The 14,604-nt window shown below is 43.1% G+C and overlaps 1 protein-coding gene across 1 annotated transcript in view; it reads left to right on the top strand.

Annotated features, from left to right (window-relative positions):
- Positions 1-641: 641 nt before the first annotated feature.
- The window catches only part of LOC308289080 (Golgi apparatus protein 1-like), a gene marked incomplete at its 5' end in the record, with an annotated part of 76,478 nt that continues 62,515 nt past the window's right edge, over positions 642-14,604 (top strand). Inside the window, one exon of the mRNA XM_080730631.1 lies at positions 642-1,031. Coding sequence (XP_080586757.1) covers positions 642-1,031 — 390 coding nt within the window. The remainder of the gene's footprint in view (positions 1,032-14,604) is intronic.

The following is a 14,604-nucleotide window of genomic DNA, read 5'->3' as shown; positions in this document are numbered from 1 at the left end:
AATATTAGTACAGATGGGTCTTACATTGCTTCAGTTGTCAAATCAAACTCTGTACACGTACCCCTACTTTTTGTGTTTTAATTGCTGAAATTTTACCCATCATTTTCCTATGCAAGTAAAGCAAGCCTAATAAAATGATCAAAATCAGAGTTCCAAACTACCCCCCAAAAATCTCCTGAATTTTGACTGTACAATGTTGGCCACCCTGCCCAAAAGAGAAATCAGACGCTTGCCCGAGACCCAAACCAGTGAAAACAGCTGATCGGCTATTTTCACTACTTATTATTAGACATTTGTTTTCTAATTTATGGAATTTCTTCAAATTTTCTTTTATTTATTAATGAAATTACTTAAAAAAATTACTTAAAATCATTGAATTTTGTTTTTAATTCATGGAAAATAATGTTTTTTGGGGAATGTTTTTTAAAAATATGTATAATGAAAAAACTAAATGTAGGAATTGGGAAACAAAAAAACAAAACAAAGGGACCCATACAAATCTGTCCACGACCCACACATGGGGTCCCGACCCAGTGTTTGGGAAACAGCTCTTGAACAATTCAGTCAGCGGTGGCGTTCTACTGCCGCCTAGCGGCGGTTCTCTCTCTCTCTCTCCCTCAGTAATAATCATTTCCCTGAAGATGGCGGCGTGCAGACGAGCTCAGCTGCTGCTCCTGCTGTTGTTGACGTCCCTGCTGTGGTTCTGCGCGCTGTGCGGCGCCGAGGGGCCGCCGGACGCCGCGCTGAACGACGACATCGCCGCGGCGGACGACCCGGCCGCGGATGACCGTCCGCCGAAGCCGCCGTCGGCGGCTGCGAGAGAACCGCCGCCTCCTCCTCCCCAACCCCCGGCCAGGGAGAGCAGGGATGCCGCCGCCGCCGCCGCGGCCTCGCAGCCCCGAGGCAGGGCCACCGCAGGCTGGAAGCTGTCCGAAGAGGAGGCCTGCCGGGAGGACCTGGCCCGGCTCTGTCCCAAGCACACCTGGACCAACAACCTGGCCGTGCTGGAGTGTCTGCAGGACCGCACCGAGGTAGGGAGCAGCAAGCTGCCTGGGCTGGCAGTGGGCTGGTGGTGCTGGGTCTGATGGGAGTCCTTCTTACCGGTTCATTCCTGTTCAGTGTTTTATGATCAGAGCCTTTGGTTCTTAAAGTGGGGTCCGTGGACCCCCCCCCCCCCCACTCAGGGGTCCTTGAGGGAGTTCCAACTAGGGGGGGTCCCCCAGATAGGAACCAAATCGACCCTCAGAGATAGAAATACAATATGCCATTAAATGGGGGTCCGTATCCTAATGCATGTCATGTCAAACTGGGGGGTCCTTGAAATTAAGATGGTTGAAAATCACTGCTTGAGCTGTATTAAGATCTGCTCTAATGGGGGTCCCTGGCATATCTTTTCAAATGGAGGTCCGGGTGTCAATTTGGGGGTCCTTGACATGAAAAAAGTTTGACCCCACTGATCAATGGTTCTCAAACGTCGTTTACATTTCAAGGGCTCTGCTTAACTCTGACAGCATACAAATGGAACCAAATGGACCCTAGGCTAGCGGGTCCATTTGGTTCCATTTGTACACTGTCAGAGTTACAGACTTGTAAGCGTCCATTTAGATCCCCTTAGTAAAGGAACCCAGAGGGTCCCTGGCTGGAACCCACTTTGAGAAGCACTGATTTAAGCTAAGTGTGTTAATCCTGGGTCTCCTCTCTCTCTGTCAGACCAGTCAGTGGTGGTGTTTGTGTCCCTGTCAGCTCCCCCAGGACAGGACCACCACCACTAACTGACTGCATTGAAGCCACAACTGTGGCATGTTGTTTTGCAATGGTACTTAAAAATACATTTTTTATCCATGATGCTTCACAGAGATTGTGCTTTACAGTGAATGTAATGCACAATCTCTGCTACTGGCTAGTGGTAAATGATGCATTTATATAGCGCCTTTATCCAAGGCGCTTTACATAGATTCACCCATTCACACACACTTTCATACACCGATGGTTGAGGAAACCATGCAAACTGCTCACCGGGAGCAACTAGCGGTTCAGAGTCTTGCTCAAGGACTCTTCGACACCAACTCTGGGGGAGCCCGGGATCGAACTGGGAAGCCTTCGCGAACCATCCGTATTCTAACGACGGTTTCTCTACCCCTGAGCCACTGCCGCCAACTGTACTACAAAGCTTTCCTTGTATCTGACAGATTATTGTATGATTTAAATCCTGACGTCCGCGGTGACATTTAGCAGACAATGTATTGGTACAGATTGCATCATCATGTCCTGACATATGCACACAAACAATGGCGCTTTCAGGGACCTGCAGACTTAAGACACCAACACAACATCAACATCCTCTATGCAAATGCATGCTTATCTCAGAATCTCTATGGAAAGCAGGGAGGAGAGAGCGGGGAAGGGCACAAGGTCTCCAAGCTGGGATCGACCTGGTAAAGTAAATCATCTTGCACTCCATAATATTGTTTCACATTGCACTTTAGTTTGTGATATTAGTGATTAATTTGGCCACAGAGATCAGATGTGATGCCTGCAAACTGGCTGGTAGCATCTACTACTGTTACAGGCAGTCCTGATTGCCACTGCCAACAGACTATTCTCCTTGCTCAGAGCAATAGCGTATGTAAAAATGCACAGCTTGTGGTAGGTCTGTCAGGGAACAAAATGTAAGAAATTCCACTAATTCCACCAGACACTTTCCATATTCATTCAGTCAGACACCTGTCAAAAGTGTCTGGTACCAAGCAACTAGATTTTAGTAGGTATATTATGGGATACTATTATAAGGACCTGGAACTTGAGTTTTTGGAGTAGACTCGCTCGCCAACCACAGCCAAAGTTCACTAGTCGAGTATTGTACACTTGTTTTAGTTATTTTACTGTTGATCATTTCCTTATTGCCCTGTACAGGCCATGCCATGAACTGTTGGCTTTGCTGAGCAAACATCACATGGTCATCTCACGTCTCACTGCATTGTGAGAGAACATGACTTCATAATAACTTCAGTGTTTCTCCCCAAAGTTTTTCTTTCTTTTCTTGGGGGTGGGGGTGGTGGTCAGTGTTGTTTTTGACAGCAAATCCTTTTTTAGTTTTAGTCATTGAATAAAATGTCATTTAGTTTTAGTCATAATTTAGTCACCTGAAAAGTTTTAGTTTTAGTCTAATTTTAGTCTAATAATTGCGATTAAGGATTTGTGTTTTTGTCTTGACAATTACATTTCTGTTTGGCTTGTAGTCTTTGAAGTTGCACGTGGTAGATATGACACAACCTAAATATACAAAGAAATGACAGTCTGTCATATTTGACAACTTTATACTTAAAAAAATGGAAATAGTAGATCTACAAGCTCACAAGGCGTCGCATTGTAAATAGTAAAATAAGTAAATGGTAATTGGTGCATTTATATAGGGCTTTTGTCCAAAGCGCTTTACATAGATTGTGCATTGCATTCACCCATTCACACACACATTAATTCACGATGGCAGAGGAAACCATGCAAGGCACCAACCTGCTCACTGGGAGCAACTAGGGGTTCAGAGTCTGCTCAAGGACTCTTCGACATTAACTCAGGGGGAGCCCAGGATCGAACTGGGAACCCTTTGTGCTCTAATGACAGTTTCTCTACCCCTGAGCTATGCCCTAGTACTTTAAATCGTAGAATTACAAAGAGCTGAACTGAACATATGATGGATAATATCAACATATTTCATACAATATTGCCAGCTTTCACTGGAAATTGGCACATACTAAGTATGTAGACCTAGAATTTCTGAGGTCAGTCAGGGTACAGGATTCACTGCAGTGGATCTGGCTCCGTGCCTTGCCCAAGGGCAGTTTAGCAACCTTGGTGGGCTGGGTGATTAGGTGCTATATCTATCTACTACCCCGGGGTCACCAGCACGCAGCAGGAACGCTCCCTGCTGTCAGCCTACAGGAAAACCAGCATTTCTGGGTAGCCAGCCAGCAGTCAGCCTTTATTCTACGGCTGCATACTGGAGAAGGAATGGTACTGCGAACGTTTTTCTGCCAAACGGCTATGACTGCACGTCTTTATCCTCTGAGCTCACATTTTGAAAATGTCCTCCCCTTCCTTTCTCTCTTCATCTGCCTCCTCTCCTCCCCTCCTGTCAGTCTCTTCTGTGTCTGTCAGTCTAATTGCCAGCAGTGGGACTGCGTATGTGATTATGTGAGGCTGGCCAGTCTGCCACCTCACAGACAAACAGTGATGTGTGCTGTGCTGGGAGACGTTACGAGTACTGTTGATGATGACGGGCATTATTTATGATTGGCCCACTTTATTCGGGTACAATTTCCCTCTTTCAGCCTAGCCGTATTACTTTGTTGTACAATGTTCAACCTTCAGTTGGATACTGTTATGAAATTTCAACCGTCAGTTGAAAATGGTCTCTTTTCCTTGAGCAACAGTGGTACAGTGTAGTAGCTATACATATCCTCCTCCCTCTCTTCTCTTGAGTTTCTCTGTCTTCTTTATCTCATCCTCCCCTCTCTCTCTCTCTCTCTCTCTCTCTCTCCTCTCTCTCTGTCTCTCTCTCTGTCTCCTCTCTCTCTGTCTCTCTCTCTGTCTCTGTCTCTCTCTCTCTCTCTCTCTCTCTCTCTCTCTCTCTCTCTCTCTCTCTCTCTCTCTCTCTCTCTCTCCTCTCTCTCTCTCTCTGTGTGTGTGTGTGATGGTGTCATTGGGAGCTGGCTGTCCCTGTGTTGTCCAAGACCTTCAGCTGCTGTGTTGTCAGTGATCACGACGGCAGATGACATGGCCTGATTAACTGTCGCCACTGTCCTCCTCATCACGCTCTCTCCTCCCCTGTCCCAATCCCCTGTCCGTTCCAGTGTTCATTTATCTCTTGCGAGTGTAAAAAGGTCCTGGATTTTACTGTGGTCAGCGACATGTCAGCTAATACACCTACACTACCGTCGTTTCACATTTAGGCTGATGCTTTGGTCATTACACATGACATTTAGTAAGCAGGTACTTACAGAATCTTGCTGAGGTGCATGCCGGGGCACATTAGCCTGGCGGGGCCCGACGTCATACTGCGTTCACTCACTCATTCCTTCCACAGTATAACGTCTGGACTTCCAGGTATTGGCAGCGAGTAATAGTATTATGATTATTTTCTGATCGGGGCCAATCAGTGACTGCTTCCGCACAACAAACGTAGCTGTCTTTCCTGACAACAAGTGAAAAGATTTCCCTGATTGGTCCATGTGTAGACGGTGACGTAGATGCATGCTGCAGCATTTTCAAAACAACAATGGCTGCCCTCGCGATGCAACAAGTGTAACAGTTAACGCTCTAACCATAAAACGAGCAATAAGTGCAGTTATTTCAGAGTTGGAATCAATTACAACAATTAAAAAGGAACACGGAGGATGCGTTAGTGGAGTTCATCGGACGAAAAGACGTGTTTGTTTGCCGTTCTTCCGACTGGCTGAGAGATGTTTTGCTACGCTGATTGGTTAGAGGAGTCTGTCTGTCAAGGCAAGTACTCCCGCCCACTTTTCAAGCTGCCAATAGGCCAAAGGCCAGACGTTATACTGTGGAAGGAATGAGTGAGTGAACGCAGTATGACGTCGGGCCCCGCCAGGCTAGGGGCACATGGCCATGGGCTGTTGATTGCTAATACTACTGTTATGTGTTATTTGTCAAGTGTCAACTTGATATTTCAGTATGGGGCCATGTGGCCCCCTAGGCGCCTATCTATACATATTCTCAAAATGTCTTTAATCCTTTCAAAGAGTGGGCTAATTGTACAGTGAAAACCATTTACCAATTATAAGAGGGTTTAAAGGGATATTCCACTTTCAACAGGGAAACGCCTTATGGGCTTTTCTCCCCACACACACCCATTGTAACTTCAAACTCCATTTTAACCATGATAGATTCATTAAAAACACCCATAATCTTTTTCTGGTGACTCATACTACGCCCCTAATACGTGAGCAGGCCGTGTTTTTTCATTAACCTTTTTCATTTATTGTTAATAATTATTTGGGAAAATTTAACAAATGAAATAATTATTAAAAATAGATGAAAAAGGTTATCGAAAAAACACTGCCTGATCACATATTAAGAGGGTAGTATGAGTCACCAGAAAGAATATTGGGTGTTTTTAATGAATCTATCATGGTTAAAATGAAGTTTGAAGTTACAATGGTTGTGTGTGGGGAGAGGCCCTGGGCCTGGAGGGCCTGGTAACATTTACATCAAATATCTAAATATTGAATCAAGCAAATTAAAAACTGTTCAGGGCGTTCATAAAAGCCTGATTAGATGATAAAATTACCAAAAGTTTTTTTTTAGAGTGAAATATCCCTTTAAGTCCTACTGGATATGCAACTCGTCAAATAAAAGGTGAATTGATCGCAGTGCATGACGGAGGACGATATCACGATACATAAAATCTCCACAATACGATTATATCGTGAGTGTTTTTTTATCACGATAAGCGATTATATCGCGTATCGTCCCATCCCTAGTGAATAAGGGCCTAAAGTAAAACCACACTGTGCTAAAGAGTGTGAATGTGGTTATGTCTTCCGTAGATTGCTGTCAAATATCTAGTTGCTCTTCTTGTCCTCCTTGGCTCCCATCATCCTCCTACGTGTTCTGCACTCCGCTGCTGACGCCATACATGACTGCTTCCCCTGGTGATCTCGGGCTTGAGCGGAGCTCTAATTACAGAAATAATGACTTCGCTCCACTTCAGTAACAGCTGTAGTCCTCTGAACAGTCTGAAGAGGTAAATGGCTCTTATAAATCTCCCGTCGCTTCTGTGCACGGACCGCTCTTCCCCCCCCAGATGAAGTAGATTTAGCTTTAGATTTAGTGTGTTGGTAAGCAGAGTTGGGATCCGTTACTCAAAAAAGTAGTGCACTACATATTACATATTACCTTTGAAAAAAGTAGTGCCTTACACTATTTCATTACTCCCCGGAGAAAGTAACTAGTTACACTACTCGTTACACTACTTTTGAGTTACTCCATAAAAAAGCCTGAGATGCATTGCCATATATTAGACGTATTAAATATTTATTATATATTATTATAATATCTAATACAATACAGTTATGTTGTTCAATGAAGTGAGTCCCAGGGCTCACTGGTGGTCATTTGAATGAGTCTAATAATAATAATAATAATATTATAATAATAAAAATTATAATAATGTAATTATTTCTGAGCCCCTGTGGCCATGTTGTAATTTAGGTTTGTGCAGCTCACATACATTCATGAGTTTATTCATTTATTTATGGACATAGGCCTACAAGGTTTCCACCTGATATAGTTCTGTATCCGTATGTCAGTCAGATTAAGCAGATTTCATTCCATTTGGCTCCTATGAATTTTACAGTCCAGAGGTGGACATGACCTGGCGGAGATCTTCCCCCCACAGAGCGCAGCAGGTCATACTGTATAGCAGGCGAAAGTGCATGAACTAAGGAGATGACTCCAGACTCCAGCAGAAGCACTAAAACAATGTCAAACTGATTCTAGCAGCGGAAAACTTCCCATTTGCTTAAAAAAGCAACATAACAGCGATGTTTTTGCATAAGGAATTATTAATTGTCCGTCATCATGAGCGTCATGTCAGAGTCGCAGAGCAAGGTGAGGTGCTCTTTTTCCCTCTCTCCCTCAGCCTACCGTGCATTGATTTCCAGTAGGCTTATTCATTCCTGTGGCTCGCAGTCGCTGGATATTTAATAGGGTGTTTTTATTTATCTTGTCACATGTAGGATATTAATCTAGGCTGTGATTCAAACGTCGGCTTTGCGCACCTCGTGATGCATTGCCGTGCCACTCTTTTTTTTCTCTTTTCTCTCTCTCTCTCTCTTTCTCTCTCTCGAAACATAGGCAAAAGGTAATTCATTTCTTTGCTTGATATTATAAATCTCCTTATTTGGGGGTTTTGCTGTTTTTAGTCCCTTGTATTAATCTATAGGCTATGCGACGGTTATCAAATGTCGGGTGGCTGCTGCTTGATTGCCACAGTGTCACCATGACCTGCTGCTGCTGAAAATCAAATGTGTAATCAAATGTGTTTGATTACCTCTTCTTTGGTTAGTTATTTTAGGGAAATGGCAGTTCCAATGTTCTAAAAGACATGTGATGATGTTTACAATCGGTTCCTGCTGAAGGCAGAAGCAGGAACTGCAGGCACGAAAGTAGCGAGTAGCGAGTAACTCGACCAGGCAGTATTTGTAGTGTTATTATTATTTCGGATGAGTAGTGCCGTTACACTACTCGTTACCGAAAAAAGTAGTATTATTACAGTAACTCAGTTACAGTAACTCAGTTACACCCAACTCTGTTGGTAAGTTTCAGCTCTGGCTGCTGCTGAGTTGAACTGTTCTGACACCCGGCTCCTGTGAATTCTGCTTTCAGCTTCTGTATCGAGCTTTTGGATTCAGCTTTCTTGCCTAGTGGGGAGGCCGCGGGCGAACACATTTTATATATATATATTTTTTCTTTTTTTAAGATATGTTTGGGGCTTTTATGCCTTTATTGATAGGACAGTAGACTGACAGGAGAAGGGGAGTGACACGCAGCAAAGGTCGTCTGGATCAGGATTCGAACCCGCGACACGCTGTCAATGCATCAGAGCCTATGTGGTATGCGCCTGGACTGGTAGGCCAGCGGGCGCTGCATCTAACATATCATTTTCGGAATGTCTGAGTGTCTGTCTGTCTGTCTGAAACAGCGTTTCGCCTCAGTGGCTGGAGCAATTGATCTGAAATCGCATCACCATTAGCATATGAACACACCTAACATAACTGTGAAGCCCGTTTGTCACTTTCACAAATCATATGCTGTATATTAGCATTTTTATGGTGTATCTTATCTATTCTGCATCTAGCATGAGGCATATCTATTCTGCATCTAGCATGAGGCAACATGTTTAACCAGCTGTGTGTGTGTGTGTGTGTGTGTGTGTGTGTGTGTGTGTGTGTGTGTGTGTGTGTGTGTGTGTGTGTGTGTGTGTGTGTGTGTGTGTGTGTGTGTGTGTGTGTGTGTGTGTGTGTGTGTGTGTGTGTGTGTGTGTGCGGGGGGGTGGGGGGGGTTGTCTGGCCCTGTCACAGAATGATGTTGTCCAGAAATCATGCAGATCGGTACACAGTATCTCTATAGCCATTAAACGAAACGGGTATTTCTTACATTGATGCTCCTACATATTATCATGCAAGCACCAGTTAAAGTTACTTTCCATCCCTCATATACTGTGTGCACAGTGCACATCCCATAACCCACACACTGCACATCATTTCGGAGCTCATATCTTTGAACGGGTAAGGGCTAGTTTTTATAGTTTACTTTTATAGTTGCTACTAGCACACTGGGCTGGGATGATGTGTTGTGTTCATATTCTGACTTGCTCAGAATGCTCACATCATGCATTGCAATATATGACTGGAATTCATGTGCAGGGATATGTTTTTCTTGTTGACCTTTGGCTGTGCTTGTTTGGTCAGATTACAACAAGGCAAATTCTAGGCTTTCAGTTTGGATGAGAAATACAGTTTGTAAGTAAATGCAGGGTTAGTGGCAAACAGTTGGTCACACCGTGAGCTAGTCTTGTCAGCAGCAGCACAGCACTCATCATGTGCTTAGAGTGTTTTCCAGTCTCCAGTCTCTACACATGTTGAAGGTGTAAGCTTTTTTACACTGTCTGAGAGAGCCCAGTGCCAATGCATGCCAATTGACCAGCCAGCTATTTCAGAAATGTGTCTGTGTCACTGGTACATTGTCTTTTGAATATAATATCTTTTAGTTTTAGTCATAATTTAGTCACCTGAAAAGTTTTAGTTTTTGTCTAATTTTAGTCAACTAAATATCAAGATTTTAGGCGACTAAATCTACAGTTGATTTAGTCAACTAAAATGTATTTTGGCAGGCCTTGATGACATTGTAATGGCTGATTTTACACTTGGTTGCGTGCTGAAAATAGCCGATCTACAAGCTCACAACAGCTTGTAGATCTGCTATTTTCAACACGCAACACTTGAGAACAACCAAACATAAAATAACTCTCTTCTCCACTAGTCCCTCCCTAAAGTTTTAGTCTAGTTTTTATTTTGTTGACGAAATTGTCAATATATTTAGTCTTAGTTTTAGTCATCACAGCATACTTTTTATTTCGTTTTTATTTAGTTTTCGTCAGTGAAAAAAAAACACAGTCGACAAACATTTTTCGTCATAGTTTTAGTCGACAAAATCAACACTGCTATGTACGTACGTCTGTCTGAGTAAGTATTGTATGAGAATACCAATATACAATGCTGTCATCAATAGAAATGTAATAAATATTCTTTTGTCTCAAGTACACGTGTCCCGATGTTCTCCTCACACCTGATGTTAGTAAGGCAGGACAGTATGGTGTCGACGTTTGTACTTTCAGGCTACAGGGAGGACATTAACGTCGACTAAGCAAATGTTTGGTTTGGTATTGTCTTGGTGAAAGCTTGGCAGGGTTTCCATAGCATAGACAAGACAGTAATTATACAGTGAACGTGCTCGTAAGGTTAGAAGGTTTTAAGAAACAAGCGGTGCCGTCTCCCTGGATGTGATTTGAATTCTGAAACAACACGCCAGCAGAATAAAACTGTCCTTATCAGAGACAAGTACTTGGCCTCTCTCGCACGCACGCACGCACGCACGCACGCACGCACGCACGCACGCACGCACGCACGCACACACACACACACACACACTAGTTGGCGGCACACACAACAGTATAACACACGGTAGTAGATGTGCGTTATCTCTCTTTTGCAGACTGTGTGCTCTCCAATACAAGGATGGATGGCCGCATGGCCCACTAGCTTTCAGTGTAACACGCACGCACGCGCACACACACACACACACACACACACACACACACACACACACACACACACACACACACACACACACACACACACACACACACACACACACACACACACACACACACACTCACGCACACCTTGTCACCCCTTTTCATGCAGATATGTACATATTGTAGATCATACCTGCCAACGTTAGGCTTTGAGATTATCCGGGGTTATAGTAAATGTCCTACCCTCAATGCCCCCGCTCCCATAGAATCCTGCTTTATAGAAAAGAATCAATACGTTTAAAGATGACTTTTAATTCATCTTAAAATCATAGCTCACAAAAATGTATACAAAAAGTCATCAAAATTGAAAAGTGTGTGCGAGGTTAGAGTTCCAATAACGCCTGGGTTCAAAGAGGGGAATGAGGAAATGATCAAAATTACATCGTATGAGTACATGCTGGGAAGAGTGAATGGTATGGGAAAAATGAAAGAGATAAGGGATAGTTTTCTAGCGTATACAACTCTTATATGAAGATGTGAAGGGGTTCCTACTTTTATTTATTTATAATTATTTGTATTTCCGTAAAATATCTTGGACTGACTGTATGTATCTGTATTTGTTGTTGTGCTGCGCTGTACCATAACCACATTTTGTACTAAGAAAAAGAAAAAAGGAAAAAAAGAAAGAAAGAGGATGGTCTCACATTTTAGTGAATCTGCACCCAGAGATACCAACATCAATCTTCACAAGACTCCTGCAGAGAGCGCATCTTCTTCTCCTGATGGTATTAATCCAGATAGGAGAGTTGTTCTTAGGATAGAATATATATATATAAAAAAGTATGAAATGAAGCAGAATGGATATAGAATTGACCCTAAATGTTCCAGGCTCTTGATTCCATATCTACATTTGTCAGTTTATTTTTAATTCATCTTAAAAGATTTACTGTTTTGAATCTGACCCTTGCAATCTCTTACTGCATTTCTCTCAGTCTGAGGCGATGTAAACGTGGGTGAAGTGTGACTAGAGTTGACAGGGTTGACAGGAGGAGTTCCTGTTGGTTTATTCAGTGCCTGTTATTCAATGATTCATCAGCTATAGAGGACGGCTGAACATTTAACTAGATGGTGAAACTATGAAGTACAGAAGGACCCCGAGACTTGAGCCACGAGAGGCTCCACCGTGCGAGCGAGCTTGAAGTCAGCTTTAGCCGTTCGAGTTACGCTCTGATCAGGGCTGTCACGATTGTGACATTTTACATGACGATTAATTGTCACTCAAATAATTGCGATTAACAATTTAGTTGTGTTTTTGTCGTTGCTAATTACATTTCTATTAATTAATCGTCATGTAAAATTTCATAATCGTGACAGCCCCTAATAATGCCGTAGACTGCAATAACGCATCTCAGCTACCCACAATGCTAATGCTGCATGTAACCAAGGTAAATAGGAGGTAAAGACACCCACTCCCCTTTCGCTATCTCGCAGTTCCAACCGGCAGATTCGTCGCACCATGGGTGCCAAACTGCAGCCGGAAGTTCAGTAGAATGCACTGGAGTCAGTGGAAGACTGCGGAGCAGCCTGGGAGCAGCTCATGAATAAACACTATTTCTGAACAATTGAGACCTTTACAACACACACAGCTCAGGACAATAAAAGAAGGCATGTCACAATTATTTTTCTGCTGTGTTGATTTTCGTTGTGTGGACTGTGTCATTTTATAGCAGTATCTAAAGAGCACAAAGTATTTCTAAAAGTGACAAGTATCGCGAGACTATCCACTGTTTCCTGTCTGGGAACCAAATCTCACGATACTTCGGAGACAGAAGCGATTATTATTTACTGTTATTATTATTATTATTTAATTATGTACTGTGCACATCGAAAAGCAAGTGATTGGAAAAATACTAATATTTTCTTTTATATTCCTGAACCGATTATATGAGAAAGGTCTCAGTCGTTCATAAATAGTGTTTCTTCCAGGTTTGTTCATGAGCTGATCCAGCCGGCTCCATCAGTGTCACGTATTTCATCGCACTTCCGGTGCGAGTTCTGGCACCCATGGCGAGCTTCATGGCCGGACATGGCGCATCCTCGTTGTCACGTGATATCCCTTCCTTCCTTACATTCCTTGCATGTAACAAGGAAGTAAACGCATGAGAACGTTGCATCAGAGAAGAGTGTTGTCCCGCCGCCAAGAACTCTGTCTCTGCTGCACCGTCATCCTCTCAGCTTTCCTACTGTCTCTCCGGTCTCCCTCTCAGATGTCCTACGGCAGGGGTGGGCAACTTTGATGATGGAGAGGGCCACTATATTTCCACACTCACTCCAGAGGGCCACATTGCATATACTATCGGGCAGTTATCTCGTATTTGAACTATTTTCGTAAATGAATGCCCTATACTCCGTCATTTTATCTATACTATAATTTTGCGAATGTCTGAGTGTCTGAGTGTCTGTCACAGCGTTTCTCCTCAGTGGCTGGAGCAATTGATCTGAAATCGCATCACCATAAGCATATGAACACACCTGACATAACTGTGAAGCCCGTTTGTCACTTTCACAAATCATATGCCGTATATTAGCATTTTTATGGTGTATCTACTATCTATTCTGCATCTAGCTTGAGGCACATCTATTCTGCATCTAGCATGAGGCAAAATGTTTAACCAGCTCTGTGTGTGTGTGTGTGTGTGTGTGTGTGTGTGTGTGTGTGTGTGTGTGTGTGTGTGTGTGTGTGTGTGTGTGTGTGTGTGTGTGTGTGTGTGTGTGTGTGTGTGTGTGTATGTGTGCAGGCGGGTGGGCGGGCGGGGGGGGGGGGGGGGGGGGGGGACAGTATCTCTGTAGCCATTAAACGAAACGGGTTTCTTACATTGATGCTCCTACAGTACATCATGCAAGCACCAGTTAAAGTTACTTTCCATCCCTCATATACTGTGTGCACAGTGCACATCCCATAACCCACACACTGCACATCATTTTGGAGCTCATATCTTTGAACGGGTAAGGGCTAGTGTCACACAAAAGTAGCAAAAATAGCGCGTTTTGAGCTTGTAGATCAGCTATTTTTGCTATTTTTGAATTGGAATCCTGAGTAGTTTTTTGCTATTTTTGAATTGGAATCCTGAAAGTAAAATTTTTATTTAATTTCAAATGCATTTAGTTATACTTATGTTAACTTTATGAACTTAAATACAAACTAGAAAAATATTGTTCCTTCGAAACAATTGTGGGCTCGCTTCAAGCCAGAAAACAATGGCTATAAAAGTACAAAATGTCAAGATCGCAGGCAGTGCTCTCTTTGACGTTACTGACGTCAAAGATTGGTCCATTTTGTTCCAAAAATGTGTTGTGCAAAAGTTGACCCGCTGGTGGTGCTATAACAGGCCAATGTAAGAAGGGTGGTATCTGCTCCTTGACCTATTGGGAATGTGCTTGCAAGATTTCACGCACATTGCAGGCTGTGTTCATGATTTGAGGTGTTTTTGGCTTTGGCCACTTTATCGCTGCTTGCAGCTATATTCATTATTATAATTTTTTTTGTGTGTGTGCACTTCATAGGCATATTAGATAAAGGTCCTTAGATTGTGTGTAGAATGTTTCATGCAAATTGCAAAAATAAATCCTAACGGGTTTAAGCGTTTCACAAACTGCTCAAAATGATATAGCGCCCCCCTTTGGCCAATTGGGGTAAGATTGGTTTTAGTGATATTTGGACTAACACTCTACATCTTTGCCAAATGCCATGAACATGTTACTTTGCA

Source organism: Nannobrachium achirus, assembly GCF_963921795.1.
Source record: "Nannobrachium achirus genome assembly, chromosome: 7".
Lineage (NCBI taxonomy): Eukaryota > Metazoa > Chordata > Actinopteri > Myctophiformes > Myctophidae > Nannobrachium > Nannobrachium achirus.
This window is presented reverse-complemented; position numbering and strand designations above follow the sequence as displayed.